This window comes from Lethenteron reissneri, chromosome 11 (assembly GCF_015708825.2).
Source record: "Lethenteron reissneri isolate LAM-NWPU_2019-01 chromosome 11, ASM1570882v1, whole genome shotgun sequence".
Lineage (NCBI taxonomy): Eukaryota > Metazoa > Chordata > Hyperoartia > Petromyzontiformes > Petromyzontidae > Lethenteron > Lethenteron reissneri.
In genome coordinates this window covers 10,132,860-10,155,533 of record NC_083789.1, presented here as the reverse complement: position 1 = coordinate 10,155,533, position 22,674 = coordinate 10,132,860, and the positions used below count along the sequence as shown (strand labels likewise).

General features: G+C 48.6%; 1 protein-coding gene across 5 annotated transcripts in view; it reads left to right on the top strand.

Moving 5' to 3' along the window:
• The window catches only part of LOC133341434 (MAP/microtubule affinity-regulating kinase 3-like), a 51,281-nt gene extending 29,101 nt beyond the window's left edge, over positions 1-22,180 (top strand). For 2 of the 5 annotated variants that reach the window (XM_061550064.1, XM_061550068.1), the window contains exons 12-19: positions 1,341-1,488; positions 6,498-6,700; positions 8,127-8,218; positions 9,025-9,228; positions 11,306-11,587; positions 18,619-18,645; positions 19,347-19,391; positions 20,061-22,180. In XM_061550064.1, the coding sequence (XP_061406048.1) occupies positions 1,341-1,488; positions 6,498-6,700; positions 8,127-8,218; positions 9,025-9,228; positions 11,306-11,587; positions 18,619-18,645; positions 19,347-19,391; positions 20,061-20,448 (1,389 nt within the window). In that variant the 3' untranslated portion in view covers positions 20,449-22,180. The remainder of the gene's footprint in view (positions 1-1,340; positions 1,489-6,497; positions 6,701-8,126; positions 8,219-9,024; positions 9,229-11,305; positions 11,588-18,618; positions 18,646-19,346; positions 19,392-20,060) is intronic. The other 3 variants (XM_061550065.1, XM_061550069.1, XM_061550066.1) reach the window with 3 other exon arrangements.
• The last annotated feature ends 494 nt before the right edge of the window (positions 22,181-22,674 follow it).

Sequence of the window (22,674 nt, the reverse complement as noted above, 5' to 3'; positions counted from 1 at the left end):
AAGCGAGGCTAAACGCGTGCGTCCATTATGAAGCCACCCCCAAGCCACCCTTGCCATCTCCATGGAAAACACGATGCAAGTTTTTAGATTTGTGTAGCGTCGAACTGCAGCGGTATCTCAAAACCACGCCGTGGTGGTGTAGAGGTTGTTTGCGTAGTCTGACCCGCGTCCACGCGTGCACGCGCGCGCACACACGCCCAGTACTTTGGTAGGTGCAAAGTTTGTCTTGGCCGTGTATGTTGAACCTTGTGGGGGAACAGTAGTGTAATGGTTGGTGCAATCCGCTATGAACCTGGCGACCCGAGTTCGATTTCCGCTCACGATCAATAACGGTGGGGAATATACATGATAATTATTATATGATATAAGTTTTAGTTCCACCTATAGTTAAGAAATCAGATTGTCTCATCATAAAAGTGAGTAGGCCTATGGACATTGATTGCAAGATGAGATTTAAATATTTGTACGTTTGAAGAATTCATTAACACGTCGTAGCTGTGACGTACAGTTAAACTGTAACTCCGTGATGTGGCCTCAACCGTGCAATAATGTTATATTAGTATCTTATTGTTCTTTAAATAGGTCGTTCTTTTATTTCCAGTCCTGTTCTACTTCTGACAAAATCACGTTGCCCTCCTAGTTCCCGTTGTAACGGAATGCTTCCCTTTCCATACTACATTGTGTCCTTAATGTAACGTTGGCGTCTATACCATGCCCACTCAAAATGTTAAAACAATTGCAACTAAAATTTGACGGTGTGCAATGCAATGAGGACTCACGCATAAACCTTTGATCAGCACGGTTGGCTATGTACGGTACGAAAGAAGTTAAACGTTCATATAACATACATCTAGAACGTCACGCAGTCGCAGTCCCAGTTGGGTGCTGCATTCTAAGGACTGCAGTACTGCATTGCATGTTTCAAAATTGGCTCGTGATTTTTTTGTGGTTCTGTGATGTTTATTAACCTTCTTAATTAAAAAAATATCATTACAAGGTGCAAAATGGGTTTTAATGTGCTCTAAATGGAAATAACTCCACTTTGTTAAAACTAATATATATGTTCCCGGCAACACCCCTAACCTGAATTGCCCTGGTATTTCAAGGACACTACTTCTGGTTATGTTAATGAACCCCATAGTTTTCAGTTGTAGTTAACGTAAATGAAATGCATAGCTCTTGATACTAGTTATTGTTAATGAACTCGATAGCTTTCCTTTCCGGTCAACGTCAATAAAGTGCATGGCCTGCGGCTCTTTGTTTTTAACAAAATAATAAACACGCGGCCATCCGGTTAATCGGTTAACGGCGGCGGTGATAACGCCGGTTCTCCCGCGCAGGGCGACGGCAGCGAGTCGGGCAGCACGCAGTCGCTCTCCATGAAGCCGCGCGCCAGCAGCGACGTGCACAACGGCAGCTCGGGCTCGGCGGTGGCGCACGGCAAGGTGCAGCGCAGCTCGTCAGCCGCGCAGAAGCAGCACCGCCATGGTGAGAGGGGGTGGGGGCCGGGGGCGGCGTTGACCGCCAACGTCCGCCGCGCTGCTAGTGGCGCCGGCGGCGTAAGAAGAAACGAACGGGAATAATGTTTGGCACGTGTGTATGACGTCGTTCGGCCGTATCCAGTGACGGAGTGTGGCCAGCATGTACCCATTCCCGGGCACCATCACAGAAAGCGGGGTAATGTCACGCTTGTGTACATCCTTGTGAGAGGTGGTGGACTGTTTGGGGAGGCTTTCAACCAGCAGTGGATTGACGATGGCTGGTGGTGATGGTGTACATGTGCAACCACTTTCAATGACATGCTCATTGTTGGCATGTGCCCGGCCTACAGCGCAATCGGCAGAAGAAATCATCTGATTAGTGTTACACATTTCCAGCGCTTTCTGTCAGTCCGCTGCTGGATGAGGGCCTCCTGATGCCATGCGGATCATGGGGGTTATTTGGCCACCATGTTGGTCAGTGTGGGTTATTGAAGGGGGACCTCGGCACCTGTCCCAATATAATTCACCATTGATGTTAGCCGTGGCCAGGAATCAAACACCGGTATCCCGGTTCATCGCACGATGACACTGAGCACTGTGCCACTGCTCCCAGTTTGGGAGATGTTCCGTTTTAGTTTTGTGACTGTTGAGGCAGGAGTTATTTTTATATCTTTGTAGGTCAGAGAACTGGATTTTAACAAGCAAATAGAAAATAAGCTTCTGGCCTTTGGGTACAGGTGCATGAAACAGATGCTGAGGAATTCAGTTGCAGAGTAGGGTATGCAGCTATGGAAGCTTCAAGTTTATTTTGATTAACCAGGTAATGCATCTTATTTTCGAGGGTAACCTGGGTCAAAAAGCAAAAACAACCTACTATAAAAGATTGATCTGGCTTTAAAGGTCAAGGGCATACGTCAGATGCTCGGTATTGTAATCTCTTGTCATTCTTCTTGACCATGTTGATTTTGACAGTTTATCAAATTGTGCTGGGGAGGGATGGTCCAGGTGAATCATTCTGTGATCCACCAACCTTTGGCTCAAGAGCGCTGGAACGCAGGCACATCCCACCGCACCTATCTCAAAAGGCCACTTGCAAAGCGGTCTGAAGAATGAATAATAATCTGCAGTCTTGTCACAAAGAAAGTGGAGTGGTGATTGTATTATTTATCTATTTTTTGTTGATTTTATTTGTTGACGTGGGTTAGAAAACATTCTGCCACCGGCTATGTTACAATAATGTAATATGTCCCGTGCAGGGAGCTTGGTGAAAAAAAAATAACAAAGTTACAGCAAATAAATCATAATGTTGCAGACTATCGCAAATTTTGGTAGGGGGTTTTTGTGCCTTCCAGTGCCTTGCAGTGACCTGGTCTCCGGGGTTTCTTGTCAACAGAATCTTTACAGGAAGTTGTTACTCCTCCCCTGACTGTTGTTGTTCCTACTCTTATCTCGGCTACTAGCTGTGGCCACTCGTCCAAAGGACAGGTTCACTTCGCTTGAGCACGTAGTAGACTTTAGCATGGCCACTGCTGGGACCCTGGCACAGTGTAGCGGTTAGCGGTACGCTGGACTTGCAATCCAGAGGTCGCCCGTCTCCCAGCCGGCAGTTTAAACAATGGTGTTAAACAACTGCTTCAGGTTTCTTAAATCTCCCCACTCCCTACCCCCATCTGTCCACCCAGCTGTGTAAATGCTTGCACCACAGTCAGTCGATCGGCAGGTCGCGTGCAGCGGGGTAAAGTGTGTGGGAGTTGCCACCTCTTCCAAGTGAGAGTTGAAGAGTAGGCCAAGTATGATATGGAGCTCTCTTGAACGATAGCCCTTCCGTAGGTAATGCTGCGAGCCAGCAAATTGCAGGGCTGCACTTTTACCTTTTACTGCCGGATGAAGGCCTCCCCCTACGGTCAGTGTGGGTTGGTGGAGGTGGAAGGTCAGGTCCAACATCGGTTCAGATATCAATCGGCGATCATGTTCGCTGTGGCTGGGAATTTTTCTTCGTCTCTTGCTGAGTCAGTTGTGGAGTGTGCTAGCTACTGCGCTCCCTCTGCACCTTCAGCGTGAACAACGGTCAACTAAACACGTTCCTGCGGAGTGGGCAGGTAGGAACTTGGTTGGACAGCGGTGGGTGTGGGTGGGTACGCCGGAAACGGAAGTAATCGTCGAGATGACGAATCGAAAAGCAATCGGTTCGGTTTCGATTTCGATTCCTCTATGCACGACAGATAAATAATCCCTGGTGGGCAGTGTGGACCCTGTTGTTCCTACCTGTAATATACTTTGTTTACCTTGTGTCTTGGGTATCATTTGAAAAATGGGGTTTTCATTGTTAATGTGGACATGACATAGTAAAAGTCTCTGGATTAAAAGATTCAACCGAGAACTGTTTCCGGTGATAATATTGCAAGTAATATGTAGTAATTGTTTTTAAACTCACCCTAGAGGATGACCACTAATAACACTATGTAACACAATTTTTGTTCCTGTGTACTAAGTGTTATTTCGTAATTGCTTACGCCTAGAAAGTATAGAAAATTCCTATTCCCCACAAACTTTGCTTTTGTGACCAGGACAGTGATCATTTGAAATTTACCTATTTTCCATGAGAAAACGGGCGAATTTGTGTCTTTTCGTTCACATCAAGTCAGAAAAATACAACATTTGAATCAAAATTAACATGTATTTATACTAAAGTAATACAAAAATTACTACAAAAGATTTAGAAATGAGGTGTTTTTCAAGATTTACCATTATACTGTAAATCGCTTTCACGAATCGGCCCCCAAATGTTGTCTCCCATGTTCTCGTTATACGGTCCTTGGTAACGGCGTTCAAAGTCCAGTACATCCTGGTGGAAGCGCTCGCCTTGCTCCTCCAAGTACGCTCCCATGTTCTCCTTGAATTTATCAAGATGAGCATCAAGGATATGGACTTTGAGGGACATCCTACAGCCCATTGTGCCATAGTTCTTCACCAGAGTATCAACCAGCTCTACATAGTTTTCGACCTTGTGATCGCCCAGGAAGCCACGGAACCACTGCGACAAAGCTGTCCCAAGCCACTTTCTCCTAACTAGTGAGCTTCTTGGGGAATTCATTGCACTCCAGGATCTTCTTCATCTGTGGTCCGAGGAAGACACCGGCTTTGACCTTTGCCTCAGACAGCTTAGGGAAGAAGTCTTGAAGGTACTTGAAGGCTGCCGACTCCTTATCTACAGCTCTGACAAATTGTTTCATAAGGCCCAATTTGATGTGCAGTGGTGTTCCTCCCCACAGAGAACTCTGTCCGCTGTGGCCAGTCCCGCCTGTGGTAGTGTGCGTTAGTGTCTAAATCTTTTGTAGTAATTTTTGTATTACTTTAGTATAAATACATGTAAATTTGTATTCATATGTTGTTTTTTCTGACTTGATGTGAACGAAAAGACACAAATTCGCCCGTTTTCTCATTGAAAAATAGGTGAATTTCAAAATATTACTGTCCTGGTCACAAAAGCAAAGTTTGTGGGGAATAATAGACATTTTCTGTACTTTTGATGCATAATCAATTAGGAAATAACACTTACTACCCAGAAACAAAAAAAATTGTTACACTGTATTTCGGTGGCGTGGTGAAGTTCATTTAATGGGTAGGCATGAGGTGGATTGTGGCATCACAGGATTTTAAGGCACGGTGACAGTTTGCGGAGGCCTTCATCATATAGTGGATTTTATCAAAGCTCGTTATGATGATGGCATGGGGAGGACTACATCCAGCAGTGGATAGACACTAGCTGATGGTGATTGTTGTTTCATTGATCGAAACTATGTAACTCCCTCCCACAGCCAATCACGGATTGTACATCACATCTTTATCTTACAACGTTATCCTTATTCGTTTTGTAATGTCGCCCTTATTCTCTCTTTCAAAGCATTTTGTGCTGTTGCTGCACTATTTTCCTTTTACAACACGCATCGTCTTCCTCGTGAAAGGGAGAGGCTCAATGAAACTCTTGATTTTAGATAGAGGAGCGGGAATCGTCGCGAAAATTTCATGTCCTTTGCGCTGAGTGGGTTTCCTCTTAATAATGGACTTTGTTCAAGGAGGCTCTGTTGAATTACTACCCCCGCCCCCGCCCCTTCTCAAGGGACGCCTTGTCTGGTTTATGACGACGGTGGTTTGAGGAGGAGCGTGGTAGTTTGACCAAGGCGCCAGCTCACAGTAGGGTGCTCTTACAAGGCGTGTCATGGGATCGTTTACGATCACAAGGCACTGGAGTTGTCTGTGTGTGTGTGTGCGTGCGCGAGCGTGTAGAAATGGTGGCACAGTGGTTAGCGCACTGCGATTGATTCTCGCTCATGGCCGTCATCATCGACAGTTATTTGAACTGTTCCTGGACCCCCCCCTAGGTCGATTTAGTGTTAAGTGAGTACCTGGTGTGATGTGTAAACATCACCACTAGGGAAACAAAGGTGGCCAGGAGTGGTGCCAGCCATGCCAAACCACAACACTTGCCCCAACAGTCTGTTAAGGCTATAAGGGGATATCCAGTCCTTTTTGTCTTTGTCCGTGGGAATGGCGGTGCAGTGGTTGGCGCACTGCGCTACAAACACAGTGACTTGGGTTACATTTTCATTCACCGCTAACATAAGTGGCAAGTGTATAAATGGTACATCACAATTAGTAAAACGGAAGCTTGCGTGTGGTGGGGTAAAGTGTGGGTATTGTCACCCCTTCCAGGAGGGCAGGCCATTCTGGAAGAGCAGGCCATGGATACTCTAAATGCATGTTTTGTAATGTTGAGGGAGAAACCGGAAGACCCGGATAAAAATGCAAGCGACCGCGGGGAGAACATTCCGCTAATGGTGGCGTGAGCGAGCTATTGCAGGGCTGCACCTGTACATGAACCCTCCCTGAGCCTATCCTCCTACGCAAGTAGATCTCGGAAGGTGGGCAGGGGGGGTGGGGAAACTCCTTCGCTGGTTTCCAACCCTAAGCGGTGGCGACGGTGACGACGGCCTTCCTCCTCTGCGTGTCCCACAGCAGGCGGCCCGTCCTCCGTCCCGGCGTATGGAAAGCGCCCGTCCACCGCCGGCAACGACGGTGACGACAGTCGCAAAGCAGGCGGCGGCGGCTCGGGGAAGGCGGAGCGGACACCGCCCAGCCCGGCGACGGTGTTCGACCCGTCCAACGCGGGCCGTTTGGAGAACCCTCCGCGGAAAAAGGGCTCCACGCCGTCATCGTCTGTAAGCGCTCCCAGGGTGGCAACGCGCCGTCGGGTTTTCCGCGGTCGCCGTGCTGCGTAGCCCTCAAGATGGGCTACCGGGTTGTGCCGCCCATCGTTCGGCGTCGTTTGCTCATCGTTAAACAACGTATAGCGCAATGATGAAAACGTATAGTGCGCGCGGAATTGAACTTGAAAGGACGTTTCGGTGGCGTCGGAGAACGAATGAAAGAAGGAGAAAAAGTCGATGAAGTTTTCTGACAGAAGGACGACACCGCCGATGTGTGGCGCTTTGAGAGAGGAGTGGGAGAGTGAAGTTTAGACGATAGCGAAGTGACGTTCGCATCGTCTGGTTCGAGACACGACACAGGGTTTGAGAAGGAGAAGGATGATGAGGGACGCCTCTTCGGGCAGATCGGAGGTTGCGAGATGGGACGTAGACTGAGACGGCAGATGCTAAATATGCCGTTTGACCTAGCATGTGTGTGCGCTTGGTAACAGAAGACAGCGGCTTTGTGTAGCACGCCTTGTTGCAATGGAAGCGAGTGGAGTTGATTGAGAAGCTCTGAGAAAGGGGTGTTTGTAGTGCCGAGCACTGTGCGGGCGAGGCGGTTTTGAATGCTCTGAAGACGCTATAGATATTTGATGGATAGACAAGATGTCCGACGTTTCGCTTTCAGTATTTGAAGAAGCTCCCAGCGGGTGCAGAAAAACGTCAGACCTCGTGTCGCAACATCCCCAAAGTGCATTGGAGAGATTTGCCGTTGGTTTACCCAGGAAAGTGTCGCCACGCCGCGAGACGAATAATTATTATCAAGAAGGTCCGGCTCCACTGGCATTGTATGGCATGCGGACAGACCCTGGAGTACGTTTGAGAGAAAATAAATTAAGGGATAATAACTCAGAGCTCCGCACAGATGTATTCAAGAATCTATTGTTTTTCCGCTGTTGTGTGCTGCCACCTCGCAGCCCAAGCCTACGACATCTGGTTAACCCAAACGCTGACCAGGCACCGCAACCTCCCAGATTAACTTCCGAGATCCCAAATGATTGGACACATTCAGGGCGGTCGGGTCCGAGACGGCGAGATACGGGGGGGGCACGCTTATAAAGCACCGTCATCCGGGTCGGGTTTCACTACGGTGACTGCTTACACCGTGCACCAGAGCATCCGCCAGAGGTCATTGAGCCAATTGTCAGCTGTAATTCACATTAAGCCCTGGGCTCTGGAGAGCGATGCATGCAGCAGGACTCTCTCTGTCTCTCGTGCGCGCTTTTCCGACTGTGGTTCGTCACGTCACCTAGCGGTGTCGTCGGAACTGCTGACACGCACACACGTGCACGCATGCGCGCGCATGTCGCGTGTCGCAACCGACCACCGCGGCGGGTGCCTTGGCGAGATAGCACGCGGCTCCTGACGCCGTATTGCCTCGTGCGCACCGTTGCAGAACAACGCGGCTTCAGGGTGGCGCTCGCAACGCAACCCGTATGAACCTTTGGACCAGACCGCGTCCTCGATACAGAACGGGAAGGAGAACAGGTGAGTTTCCGCGGGGGGGGGGGGGCGTTGCTTCTGCCGCGTCGCGCCTCCCTCTCGCCTGTGTAGTCATGCGCCAGCGGTGCATTCGAACAATTTAAATATGTACACGTGCTCTTTTGTACATGTTTAAATGCGCTTGCAAATGCACGGATGTGCATCTTGACGTGTGTGCGTATGTGCACTCGCGGCTGCGGTAACGATGCAAGAGGACGTTTTGCAGGTGTGTTTCCCCGCAGAGTTGCGCGGACGAGTTGTAAGTAATATAAGTTGTGCTGAAATTGCCTACTGCATTGCCATAGGCTGTTCTCCACTGATGGGAAGGGGTTTGCAGAGACACTCTTCACTGCTTTGGAAGTAAGCTGTAAAATTGGCATTGTACACTGCAGGGCAGGTGAAACTGAGCATTTGCCAAAGGCACGATTGTGCCACTTTTTACCAAAATTAGGAGTACTTCAGCCAACATGTGCAGTATTGACTCGCCTATGGCTGTTAAAGTGCGCAAATACATTTTCAGGTTTTCACGAGTTGGTTAAATCGCTGCATCCCCTTGCCCATCGTGTCGTGTTCCTATTTTATAATTTTTAAGGCTTTCAGCATAACCCACTTACCCCTCCTGCAGCAGCTGACTCTCCGCAGCCATCCCTTGCGTCCATTGCCTTTTAATCCACATCTCACGTGACCGACGACTCACCAACCCTCCCTGACCCCCCCCCCCCCATGTGTGTTTCATGCCCCTGCTCCCACCGCGGCTCGCAACGTTCATCCTCGCTGCTAAAAAACAAATCCCGCCGCTTGCTTGGGCACAGCGCGCCCGAGTCTCCGCAGCATCGCGGTGGCGGGGCCTCCTCTGTCGTGGCCGCCTCTTCCACCACCACCTCCTCCTCCTCCTCGCCTGCCGCCGGCGCCCCCTTACCGACGGTCGTGTCCGCGCGCACGCGCCACCAAAAGTCCTTGTCCTCGTCGGAGCACCCGGGCACACTCTCGGAGGTGTCCGACTCGCTTTACTCCACGTAAGCGATCATCGCCATCCCATCGCGCACCGCCCTTCCCTCACCCCACTGCCCTGCTCCTCTTGCGCACCGCGCTCCCCTCGCACGCTTGTGAGAACCGGGCGGCAATTGCCAAGCAGTCGCAATCCATTGAATCGAAAACGACCGTGATTGTTGAGGTTGGTCACTAATACACGGGTCAATTGGTGCACGTGCGATTGGACTGTTTACGACCAGCGCAGGTTTTGCGCAGACGATATATTGTTAGGTCTTGCGAAACTCCAGTACTCGTGAACCGCGTTCACCAATCTCTCCTACAAATTGAGATCTCTCCTCCGGATTTCATATACTGAGAAGCAGATTCCGCATTTACTCGCCGCGCACGCTCCTCCGGTGATCGTCGAACACGCCCTGTGTGACGTAGAGAACGTGCGTTCTCCTGAAGGGATCTCAGAGGAGTTAGCTCTGATCTCCGCCGCCGCGGGCCGTTCTTCGACACGAAGGCTCTGTGTCACATGATGTGATGCCGATAGCAAAATTGGGATGAAACTGGGAAAAATTACGAAAAAAAATACGTTGAAATTAAATTGGCACACATTGTGGTTGGTTGTAAGCAATGGATTTTGAGGAAGCTCTCTTTTGGGCTAATCCCCTGGACCGAGAAAGAGAGTACAGATGAGACCGGATAAAGAACCTGTTCTCGATCATCGATCTTAAATCGTTTATTTAAATATAGTCACTCAGGTGGAGGGGAGGGAAGTTGTTTCACGCTTTTTGCTTAGTCCCCCCCCAGCCACAGCCTTGCGAAGGGTTGTACTCTGTACAACCCTTCGCTTGCAGCACAGCCTTGTGGGAATTGTCGGAACCGGTTAAATTGACGCAATCGAAACAACGAAAATTATTATCTGGAAGATAACGCACCGAGGCCAGTGCATGCCGCCCGGCTGTCCCAACACAAGTCTTCACACCTCATCATTAATACCGATGACTACAAAGGACTTGAATGTCACGGTCAAGCGGGCACGCAACATTAGCACGACATGTATGAGAGTAATGTCACTCTCATACATTTTAATGCATCAACGCAGCGATGCTACCCGTGTGCTACACGGTGGCTTTGCTTGACTAGAACGTAAAAATATTTTGTTTCTCGTTACGAGAGCTCGAAATGCCTGCCCGGCGTACATAGCCGAGGTGCGTACGTATAGGAGCTGTTTGGATTAACCCTTGCTTCCTCCTTTAAAGCTTCTTGGCTTAGTCGCTACTAACCAAAAATTAACCCCTTTCAAATCATTAGTGGTTCTCCACAGCACAGACAGAGCGACGGTATCGGCTCGTGCGTCAGCGCTGAACGGATATTTACAATGCAGATGGATTCTTGCAAGCGTGAGAGATGACAATGGCTCGTGTAGGGAGCCTCCCAGCAGTAGATTAACCATGATGCATCGATGTATTCATCGATTGAAATTGATCCTCGTGCTCTCGACTAACGCGTTAAATCGTGCGGGCAAGAACCGATTACAATTTGCGCAAATTTTAACGATCAATCTTTGAGCACCTGAATCGTGGCAATCCATCAGATTGCTGGGGGGGGGGGGGGGGTGGGGGAGAGTGGCGCAATCGTAACGTCCCAAGTCATCGGCCACTCCTGCATGAAAACGAACCTCAATGTGGCATCGGGTAAGCGGTAAAGTGTGCTTCTGGACGCTATAGAAGCAGAACATGCTGGCATCAGACTCGCTAATGCTGAAACACGTGCCGCACGAAAAATCGAATCTTGAGGCCGTATATTAATACTTTCATCAACATTGCTGAGTAAAGGCACAAAATGCCACGACGCCAGCAATCAACGGCACAATACTTCTCTCGAATTGAGCAAGAGCATGAGAGATTGGACAAAGAGGTGATGGGAGGGGAATCTAAAGTGGAGACTTGCGAGAGAAGAATCTTGTGACCTGCAGTATGGTGAGTGCGTGAGTGGGCCAGTGTGTGTGTGTGTGTGTGAGTGCTTTGTTGTCTTCGCTGGCGTTATCGTTTTTATTATTTTCACGTTTTCTTCCTCCCCCCCCCCACCCCATTTTTCCCGCGGCACCGGCAGGGCGGAACAGAGCGGACGTGCTTCGCCGTCATCGCACAGCGTGAGTGCTGGCGGAGCCGGCGACAACCGGAACTACTTTCCGCGCGGCATGGCCACTCGCAGCACCTTCCACGGCGGGCAGGTGCGCGACCGGCGCACCACCACCGGCAATGCCAACGCTGGCGGCGCCGCAGAGCCCGGCGATGGCACCGGCGGCCTCTCCCGTGCCACGCGTGACGGCGCCCGGGGAAGCAGTGCCTCCGGCAACATGTTCTCCCGTTTGACGGCGCGGCTCAGCCGCAGGTGAGTGCGTGCGTCTGTGCTTGTGTGTGTGTGTGTGTAGCCAACACCTTAAAGTGCACATAGCCTGGCACAAGCGCCGTGGTGACGTCGCCGCCACTTAGTGACGAATGGTGGTTGTTGTTGTGGCCAACGCCAGGGATGATTATCTGTTCCGGTCCTGGGCCTCCCCTAGGTCGACTCAAATGAGTACCTGGTGTGGTGTGTTAAATAAACATCGCCACTGGGGGGACAAAGGCAGCCGGGCATGGTGTTGGCCTCCCACCCCCTCGTGTACCGTGCCGGCCTTTCATAGGTGCTCGTTAACAGCACTTGCCCTGACAGTCTGTTAAGGCTATACGTGAGGGCTTTTTGGCTTTGTCTGGCGGTCACAGTTGCTGGTACCACAGTAGCAAGATGTTAACTACCTCGCCTGGTATGGAGGAGGTTGTGGGTTCGATCCCGACCCTGATGCCTGTATATTTGGAGTCTGCATGTTCTCCCAATGATCGTGTGGATTTTTCTCTGGGTCCTCCAGTTTTTGAGAATCAACATGCGTTTAGAGTATTTGGCTGATATAAATTTCCACGTGATCATAAGCCACTTCGTTGAGCTATTATTTGTGGCCAGCTTCTAAAAAAGAGCTATACTTTTTTCGATTTAAAGCTTTCGTGACTGCAGGGATTCATCTTCTTGGTTCTTTCGGTAAAGTCACGTAGAAGGGAAGTAATAAAATAATAAAAATAAAACATAATAAAACAATTCTCACGACGTTTCGGCTACAACGCAAGCAGCCGTCTTCAGGTGAAGAATGAGACAATGCCAAGCTAGGAGCTTATATATAAGCTGCGTTGGAGGTGGAGGAAAGAGCGCCTTAACAAAAGAATGTGCATGTGAAGAGGAATTTAGCATATTCATGGAAAATGCGTAGGAGGTGGGCGGGGGGGTTTCAAAGTCATATTATGCCCATGCATTATGCAGGATCAACAGCACCAAGGGGGGGGTGCAGGGATTAGCAGTAACAAAGGAAAGGAATGTTAATGATATGTAGCTGCAGTTACTCAACCACCACGTAGAAAACTAAAGTATAAACTACATAAAAAACTAAAGTATAAATAGCATAGCACCATCAGTATACTTACTATACTCTACACTAAGCTGAGTTACTAGCAGCAAGTAATACATTACAATTCTACGTCGTAAAAATTATATAATATGCTTCCATCTAAACTTTATTCTATTGCATCAACGAGCATATACCGTACTATATACTGCCAACATTAAATTATATACTGTATTGCTGTAAACCAACCTATATCTTATACATTTAATATAACACTATGTGTTATATTATTTTCACGTTTATCTTTGGCTTGCCAAAGATACATAAAGAAGATACACCTCTTCGTCCCATTGTCTCTACTATCAACTCCCCCACTTACAAACTGGCTCGTTTTTTGTCCGAAATCCTACGGCCTTTCACTGGAAAAACCACCTCTGCAGTACTAAACTCTACTGACCTGGTATCGACAATCAAGGGGATTGCCCTGTCCCCAGACGACCTGCTTGTCAGTTTTGATGTGGTTTCCTTGTTCACCAAGGTGCCTGTGCCTGACACCATCGCAATCATTGAAGACTTGGTTCATCAAGGACTGAATGCTGGGGTACCCCCCCTGGTGAGACACTGCTTAACCAATACATACTTCACCTGGAATGGAACCTTCTACAAGCAAATTGAGGGCACCCCAATGGGCTCCCCCCTGTCTCCGGTTGTAGCCAACATCTTCATGGAGAAATTTGAGACGGACGCCATCCAGACTGCCACTCTACGCCCGACCTTATGGAAGAGGTACGTAGACGACACTTTTGTCATCTGGCCACATGGCCGGCCTACTCTAGACCAATTTCTCGACCACATCAATTCCATACACCCAGCCATCAGATTCACCATGGAAGTCGAAAATGATGGCAAGCTACCCTTTTTGGATGTCCTAATCAAAAGGAGACCTGATGGTTCAATGAGCCACTCTCTCTACAGGAAAGCCACCCACACGGATGCTTATCTAAAACCGGATTCCCACCACCATCCATCCCAGAAGAATTCCCTCATCAAGACTCTATATCATAGAGCCCAATGCATCTCCGACCATGAACACATTTCCAGTGAACTCAAACACGTACGCCAAGCTCTTAAGGCTAATGGTTACTCCGACTACACAATCCGCAAAGCCATCACTCCAACCATCAAGAAGGATCCTGTTGAGGAGCCTTTCAAGACCATCACCTTACCCTACATTGCTGGGGTCACAAAAAAGATCTCCAAAATCCTGATTAAACACAAGATCCAGGTCCGATTCAACACAGTACATAAAATCCGTGATCTGGTCCCGTCTGTAAAAGATGTGGTTCCAGACATACAGTACCCTGGCGTCTACAAACTAAGTTGCCTCTGTGGTAACAGTTACATTGGAGAAACCAAACGACATGTCTCGGACCGCATCCGTGAACATAAGGCAGACCTGAAACACGGTAGGACAAACACCTCAGCCGTGGCAGATCACTGTTACAATTCAGTGGGCTCACATGACATTGACTTCTCCAAGACAGAGGTTCTCTGCAAGCCATCTGGCTATCATGAGAGATTCGTTCATGAGGCGATCCACATATACAAACACAGAAACAATTTTAACCGAGAAGATGGATTCTGGCTTAGCAATCATTGGAAGGACGTAATAAACCATTTCGACACACATTAGGGTGGGTAGAATAATACATAGTGTTATATTAAATGTATAAGATATAGGTTGGTTTACAGCAATACAGTATATAATTTAATGTTGGCAGTATATAGTACGGTATATGCTCGTTGATGCAATAGAATAAAGTTTAGATGGAAGCATATTATATAATTTTTACGACGTAGAATTGTAATGTATTACTTGCTGTTAGTAACTCAGCTTAGTGTAGAGTATAGTAAGTATACTGATGGTGCTATGCTATTTATACTTTAGTTTTTTATGTAGTTTATACTTTAGTTTTCTACGTGGTGGTTGAGTAACTGCAGCTACATATCATTAACATTCCTTTCCTTTGTTACTGCTAATCCCTGCACCCCCCCCTTGGTGCTGTTGATCCTGCATAATGCATGGGCATAATATGACTTTGAAACCCCCCCGCCCACCTCCTACGCATTTTCCATGAATATGCTAAATTCCTCTTCACATGCACATTCTTTTGTTAAGGCGCTCTTTCCTCCACCTCCAACGCAGCTTATATATAAGCTCCTAGCTTGGCATTGTCTCATTCTTCACCTGAAGACGGCTGCTTGCGTTGTAGCCGAAACGTCGTGAGAATTGTTTTATTATGTTTTATTTTTATTATTTTATTACTTCCCTTCTACGTGACTTTACCGAAAGAACCAAGAAGAAGAGCTATACTGCGCAGTGCGCCTTACCTGGTAAAATAAAATAAATGGGTTAGTTTTAGTTTACTCGCTAACAAAACAAGCATGCCCCAAAAGGCTGGAAATACTGTGGGGAGCTTTTTCTGTCCTTGTTGATTTGTTTGTGTGCCTTTTAATTGTATTTGTGACAATGCAAAAGTATTTTTTTCTGAAATGGATGAAAAGTTGGGTCAGAGTAAGTTTTCCAAGTACAGTTGGTTCCTGCTTTTACAACCCTGTCGTAAATCTGACCCTATTTTCCCACAGACAGTAGAAACAGGAGACACATCACTTGCTGATGTGTTTTTCCCTTTGTCAACCATATTTAATAGGGTGTAATAGGTCAAAATTCCGAAAAAAACTTGAGAATTTCAAAAGTTTCACGCCAAGTCACATCGGAAACCAAACTGACTGTTCAAACCTGTTCGGAGTCATGTCAGAAGATCCGTCGTAAATCAAGTTTCTGCGTCGTAAATGTACCCATGGTGGCATATTAACGTTGTAAATGTTTATCGTCGTATATCGGAACGTCATAAACCAGAGACCGCATGTATCTGCTTGTTGTTAATCAGCCACATTTTAAAACCGTTATTGTATTAATATCTTGTTTAAAGTGCTGTGAAACACCCTAGCATGATGGACGCTCTATCAAAAACGATATATAATGATGTCGCCGAACGATGAAAACTCTCATTCAATTACTACGTTGGTCTTCCTTTGCTTCGCACCGTGGTGACAAGCGTCAGGGTGTTTACTCCAAAATGCTCGAGGTTGACCGCTTGTGGCTCTGAGCACTGAGATGGAACGTGGGTCTCAGCAGCCGCCTGCGTTTAAACCGGAGACTTTCATAAAGACATCGTAGACTTTCGCAGAGATTCGTATACACGCGCAGACAATGTTGTAATTAAGCCAGGTCCCAAGCGTAGTGAGTCGACCAATGATTTTGCACGCGAAGAAAACCCATCACGGTAAATTGAGTTCTGTTGCTTAATTTGGCTATACATATGAATGCATTGTTTGGCTGTCATGGACGGGCATTCATATGAGTGTGCTGCCCTCTACTGTACAGACTAGAGGTCACTTAAAGAGACGTCACAGGTAGCTCTGTACTATGCACGTAGGCGAGTTACTGCTCTGCGAGTGTTCCGAATGGAGACTTTGTCTCATGATACGATGCCAATAAAGCAATCGGGATAACATTGTTGGTGGGTAGGGGTGGGAACATTCTTTAAGCATTATGTTAATGATGAGCAACTCCTCGTTAGGCTAGGCAAGTGCATGCAGTTTAAATAAATTAGTAATACATACAGGAGGGTATATTCTGGCCAGAGGTCGCAAACGGGTTTTGATTCCTTACCCGTACCCGGCCGCACCAGGGTCGCAAATGGGTACCCGTTCCCGGCCGGGTACGTGTACCCATTCCGTACCCTATCCGAAATGAGTGACAAACGGTTACTCACCAGTGACTCACGGCCTTCCCGTACCCGTACCCGGCCGCACCAGGGTCGCAAACGGCTACCCGTACCCGGCCGGGTACGGGTATCGGGTACCCGGTTGCAACCTCTGATTCTGGGTGAATTGGTCATTGACGTATATTCACTTATATTGGCAATATTAATTGGCACCACCTAATTTTTGCCACCTTAGATGCTCCCAACTTTTGCTTTTGCCCAGTGACTCGTTTGGATGTGTGAAACGAGTTTTAGGTGTTTGGGTGGGCTCTGCTTGCCTGTTTATTTTAACAAACCTCGATGTCGATATTTTACCTAATGGGTCGAGGTTGCTCGTGCAATCGTCTAGGCATGCAACAATTAATTCATCGATCAAAATAGATCCTTACGCTTAGTTTACATGGTACATGCATCAAATCTTGTGTGAGAATTAGTCTTACAGTTAAGGCAAACGAATTTAGGTAGCGTGATAATATTACATATTGGCTAATGGAGAGTGCAAAACTGTACAACACAAGACATAAAAATTAAAAAAGCACAAATGAGATCAACTTATTCTTGAATTGTTGCTCCGAGTTACGACACAATATTCCAGTTATAATAATGATGCCAGTGATTCGCCCAGAAATGCCTCACCGAGTCTCAAGATTTATTTCTCAGAAGTGCCAATTCCATGAATGACAGTGACTTTGTGTGTAAGGCAAGCCCCACCACTGTGTATACAAGGAGTTGCACTGGGCACTGCCATCTCCTCACCACACCGTGTATTTCCGATGACGGTTAAATTACAGTGGTGGCAGGGGGGTGGGCGGTATGGATTGCTACAAGCGTGCGATGGAATGCGAGCAGCTTTACTCTTTTGGATTTTTAAAAGTTTGTGCGTTTTCACCGCAGGACTTTTTATATCTGACGTGCGCACGTTGCTTCATCGACTTGACTGCTTTCTGTTTCCACTGCTACTACCAGCAAAGTATATGAGCCGAGTGGGATGGAAAAATTCCGCTTGCTTTGCGAATGGCCTTTACATGCTAAGCGGAAGCGGTGTTCCACAAAGAGTAACGTACGAACCCAATTTATGTTTACAGACAGTGTTAGAAATTAATTGCCATTTTATATACCGGTTGAGGAGGTTAAAATTCAACTAGTTTATTTACCAGGTATAGCCCACCAAGCTATTAGATTTGTTTCAGAGGCGATCTGAGAATACTTGATAGCTCATCAAAGTGGATTATCATACGTGGGAATTTATAGTAGCAGCCAAACAATGTTTGTGCATTTTTCTAAATGTGGAGAGGAGAAAACGGGAGGACCTGGAGAAAAATCCACGCCACCGCCATGGGGAGAGTTAGAAATCACATGAACTCCAAAGTATTCCGAAGGCATCATCAGTGTCGAACCCAGGGCCTCCTGCGTACCAGGCGAGGGAGATGACTTTGCGGCAACAGGTTCACTCGCCCCTGATGTCCCGTCCCTCCGATGTTAATAAACTGGAATAAAAATACCATCACGTGACCTGGCCCAGAAATAAACGTGGATCATTGCATTGGCTGTGACGAAAATGTTCGTTTTACCTGAGTAACCGCTTTTGGTTGAAGGGGGTGGGGTCAATTGTCAACAGACTGTTGCAATGTGGAATTTTATTGTAGGAGTGCGGAAGTTCAACCTCCCTCTGGCTCAGGGCTGTAAATATTAAGTGGTGAGCACCGCCGCCGACACTCATTTGAGCAGGAAATCATTTTTTTCTTGTTGACTTTGGTCAAGGGTTGAAAATAGTGTGTGACCGCTGCTAGCCGTGCCCCAGTTTTTTCTGCCGCTCGATTTAAATGTGTGGTATTTAGGAGGCCACGCGTTTGGAATGCATAACACAGACATTTTCATTCATTCATTCATCCGTGCTATAAGTGCACTTGCATCTCCTTAATCACCCATTCCGCCCACCGCCTCGCCCACCACGCTACTTGACAACACTCGAAGAAGGACCGCTTGGCCCCGTTGACTCAATCAAGTGACATCAACATTTGTTATGCTGTGTATACCTGAACCACATGCTCATTTGCCCAAGCTTAAAAGTAATTAAAGTCAAACGTTTATCGTTTACATGCCATCTCACAATTTTCTTCCTTTTTGTTTTGCTTTCTTTTTATTTATTTATTTGGCTGTAGAAATCTGTCTATCCGATTTACCAGAAGGTAGGCCGAGTGCACCATTATTCATTTTTCATGTCGGTCTCTCCATAACCCCAACGCATCCGTTTCCAGCTCGCCACACTAACCCTAACCTCTCCTTGCGCTGCGCGTGGCTCGTTGTTGTGATTGGTTGCACGGTGTGCCCCCACGGTGTTGCCCATGCGGTGTTGCCCCCGCGATATGTACCCCCCCCCCCGTGGTGTGCCGTGCTTTTCCTGCATGGGGACAAAGCGCACGGTGGCCGAGCCTTGCTTTGTTGGGCATTCTGCTCCTCCCCGTGGCACAACGACGCCTGTGTTATCTCCTCCCCCCCCTTCCCCCCCCTCTCCCCACGCCAATGCGATGGTCCTTCCTGTCGTCGTGTCTTCTCCTACGAGAGCCCTCATCCATTTTCCGTCTGTGCGCGAAAATGGGGCCCGGTTTTGTTTGGCGCAGCACGAGGCCGAGCATCGCTAACGCTACGGTGTGGATAACGGTGTGGTTAACGGTGCGGTTAACGGTGCGGTTAACGTTGCGGTTAACGGTGTGGTATCCTCGGTGGCCTCGTTTCAACCCCGGGAAAGGGCCAGTAGTTGCACTGTCTTGTCGACTCTGCTGCCACGTTGTCTTGGTGTCTGGCTCTCTCCGTGTGACCTCTGTGAATGGCACCTTCGTCCACCACGCCGTGTCTAATCTGCTGCTCCGTGTCTCTTGTGTCTCTGGAGGGCTGTCAATGAGGTGGAGAAGAACGGCAGGCTCGAGGGACCCAGGTGAGTTGGCGTTGCAATCCCCCAGCTGACGTTCTTGTCCTGCACTGCCCTGCTCCCTGCTGCGCAAATAGCGGTGGCCGGGGGGTGGCTCAGGTCAGAGCGGTGAGACGACGCCGCTGAGATCCTGGAGTTGTGAATCCACGTCACTGCCGCCTCCGATTAAAAGCTGAGCTCGCAAGTGTCGCGATAGTTGATGGGTCGCAGCCCACCCTTCAATGACTACGCGGGAAATAAAAGTCACGTTGAATGCGGTTTCATACTTTATTGGGCTAAATTCCAGCTCTTAGAATGAAAATGATCCGTTTGACTATCATCCAATGAACATTGATCTGCTTGCAGTAGGGGAGGGTGGTAAAGTGCTGACCACTACTCTGTTAGCCAGACTTCACTTGAAGAGTTTCTCAGAGGTATCTCGTTAACTAACAGCTTCTGTGGACATTTCTCCGTGGCAAAGTTGTTGCACTGATCGGTGGAGTTCCAACTGGATTATTGGTCCCATGACTTGGCACCAACTCGAATAAAATTGTGGAAAAAGACAAAAAAAATTGGAAAAAGTCACCGACTTCCAGACTAATTGACCCATGTTACCCCCCTGCCTCTGGCCCACTCTCCTACTCCCCCTCCTCCCACCTTCCCCGCTCCTCCTCCCGCCTTCTCCCGCACCGCCAGCGGTGGCGGTAGCCGGACGCCGTTTGCTGAGCCGCGGGAGGAGATCCCGCGCGATCCCAAGCCCCGCGCGCTGCGCTTCACGTGGAGCATGAAGACGACGAGCTCGATGGACGCGCGCGAGATGATGCGCGAGATCCGCAAGGTGCTGGACGCCAACCGGTGCGACTGCGAGGTGCGCGAGCCCTTCCTGCTCTACTGCATGCACGGCGACGATCACGGAAGTGGCGGCGGCGGCGGTGGCGTCGGCAGTGACCTCGTCTGCTGGGAGATGGAGGTGTGCAAGCTCCCGCGCCTCTCGCTCAACGGCGTGCGCTTCAAGCGCATCTCAGGCAGCTCCATCGCTTTCAAGAACATCGCTTCCAAGATCTCCAATGAGCTCAAGCTCTAGCCGACGGCCCCGGGAGATGATGCGAGTGCCACCCCCACCCCCCCCCACCCTACCGCCCCCCCACCTCTCGTTGTCTTCCCCGTCTCCCCACCACAACCTTCTTATCTTCCCCCCCCCCCCCAAATGCTCAGCCCTCCGCCGTCAACAGCCCTCGCCGTCCCTTCTCTCGTGAAATTTTCTCTCCGTGGTTGGTAATGTCACTCGAGCCTTGGACTCGGATGTTGGCGTTTGGTGCACTCCAGATATGATTTTGTTTTAGTCCTTCAGGGTACTGTGTAACCGCGTCGTCAGCCCGCCGGACGCCACCGCCGCCTCTGCTACCTGGATTCCGGGGCTTATTTCACGTCCGTGGAAGTGAGCTTAATTTCGTGGTGATGCTTGAAGTGCTGGAGAGCGGGTATGTGTACAGGAGCTGTGCGTGTGTGCGCCCCACATCTCGTGGTGGTGATGATAGTGATGGTGGTGATGATGATATACATTTCTGCTTTGTCATTTGCTCACCCTCCCGAAGTGACGTCGTCTTCACGTGTACGGCGAACCCGACGGCGGCAGCCCTGTCCCCCCCGTTGCTTGCGCGCGGGCAGCTTTGCATGAAACGGTGACTCTTGTGGCTGTTGGTCAAAAAAATGCGTTCCCCCACTCCCGTCTCACCGCACCGGTTGCTCCCCCCCCCCCCCCCCCCCAACAGACCCACCGAGCTAAGCGTTTGACCATCTCCCTATTTGCCGTTGTACAGCGTCGCCCTTCTGCCAAAATGCGTTGCTCTCGGCCGGGCTTGGTTTCTCTTCACGTACGGTGTGGCGGGCGTCCCAGCGGGCGGGCGTCGTGGCCGCACTGTGGGCAGCTCTCAAACGGGGGGGGGGGAGGGGTTTGTTATTTTACGTTTTGGGTTTTTAGTATTCGTTTGTTTCATGCAACGAAAGGGCACATCGATGTTGGGCTTGAGCTGCTGACGCGTGACCACAGATCATCACGGTGGAGGTGGAGCGAAAACACGGGACGGAGTGCAGAGGCTCGGTTTTGCTAAATACATAGATTAGGAGCAGAGAAAAAATTGAATATTTTGGGTACATTTTGTAATGGAAATAGGCCTGAATTGTTTACTGCTCTGAGCCTTGCTCTCTCTCTCTCACTTGTAATTGTATAGCTTGCTACAAATCCAAGTGAATGTTGATTTTATACGCTGTAAGAATGAACTTTGGAGGTAAAAAAAATTATAAAAAATAAATATTTTGTAAGGGGGATAATTAATTTATGGCTGTGTAGCATACAGAATATAATTTTTCGTTGTCTGGTTATTTTTTTCTTTGTTCACGTTGGGGCTGCCTTAGTCTGTTGGGGTTTCTTTATATATTTCAACACTATCTGGTGTGTAGCACCACGCACAGTTGATTCGAGTAATGTATATTATTTAGGCCAGTTTATGTTTGGAAGCTTTCTTTTTAATGAACACTGGCGAATAATTGTGCTTGATTAATGCTATGATCGTACGTATTTAGGTGTCATTTGGTTGGCATATCTATTTTCTCGGTAGCAAACGTGCTCCACAGACTGCACAGTTTGGTTTTGTTTTATTTCCTTAATGTTCATCGCAAACCGACGTTGATATACTGTAAATAAAGATGTGTGATGTAATGAATTGGGTGAACGTGATATTAACGGTACTGTTCTCTTCATCGCTCGTGTTTGATTCCAACCGACAATTAAAATAAAATAAAAAGTATTTCAGATATATACCGTGATACTCTAACAAGAGACTTACTTGGAAATGTACGCGCTCAGTGTCGTTCTTGTTGAGAGTGAAGGGGCCCCCCGACCCCTCTGGGTCGCGCACTGGCCCAGCGCGTGGCAACTCGAGACGCGCCCCAGTGATAACCGCAGCATTAATCCCGTCTCACCGTCAGATCTTGTGTTTTTTTTGTGTTCCTTTCCTTCCAATCGTGCGCAGCATAAATATTGACTCGCGACGGCGTGTTCTTTCCAGGCGCAAGCGCTTGCGGCGCGTGACTGGCCGCACGGGTTATTTGTCACCGCGACCGGTTTGACCGTTTTTTTTTTGTTCATCTCATCGTGGGAGGCCGCACTTTTCGTGGGACGGGGGGTTTTCCTTTTTCCGACGTCAGACCCTGTCGACCGACGCGGGTTTGCGGTGTGGGTTGCATGGAAAAAACTTTGTCTTAAATCGGAGCGGCGGTGCAACCACCCCTCCCAATCCCACCCCCACCG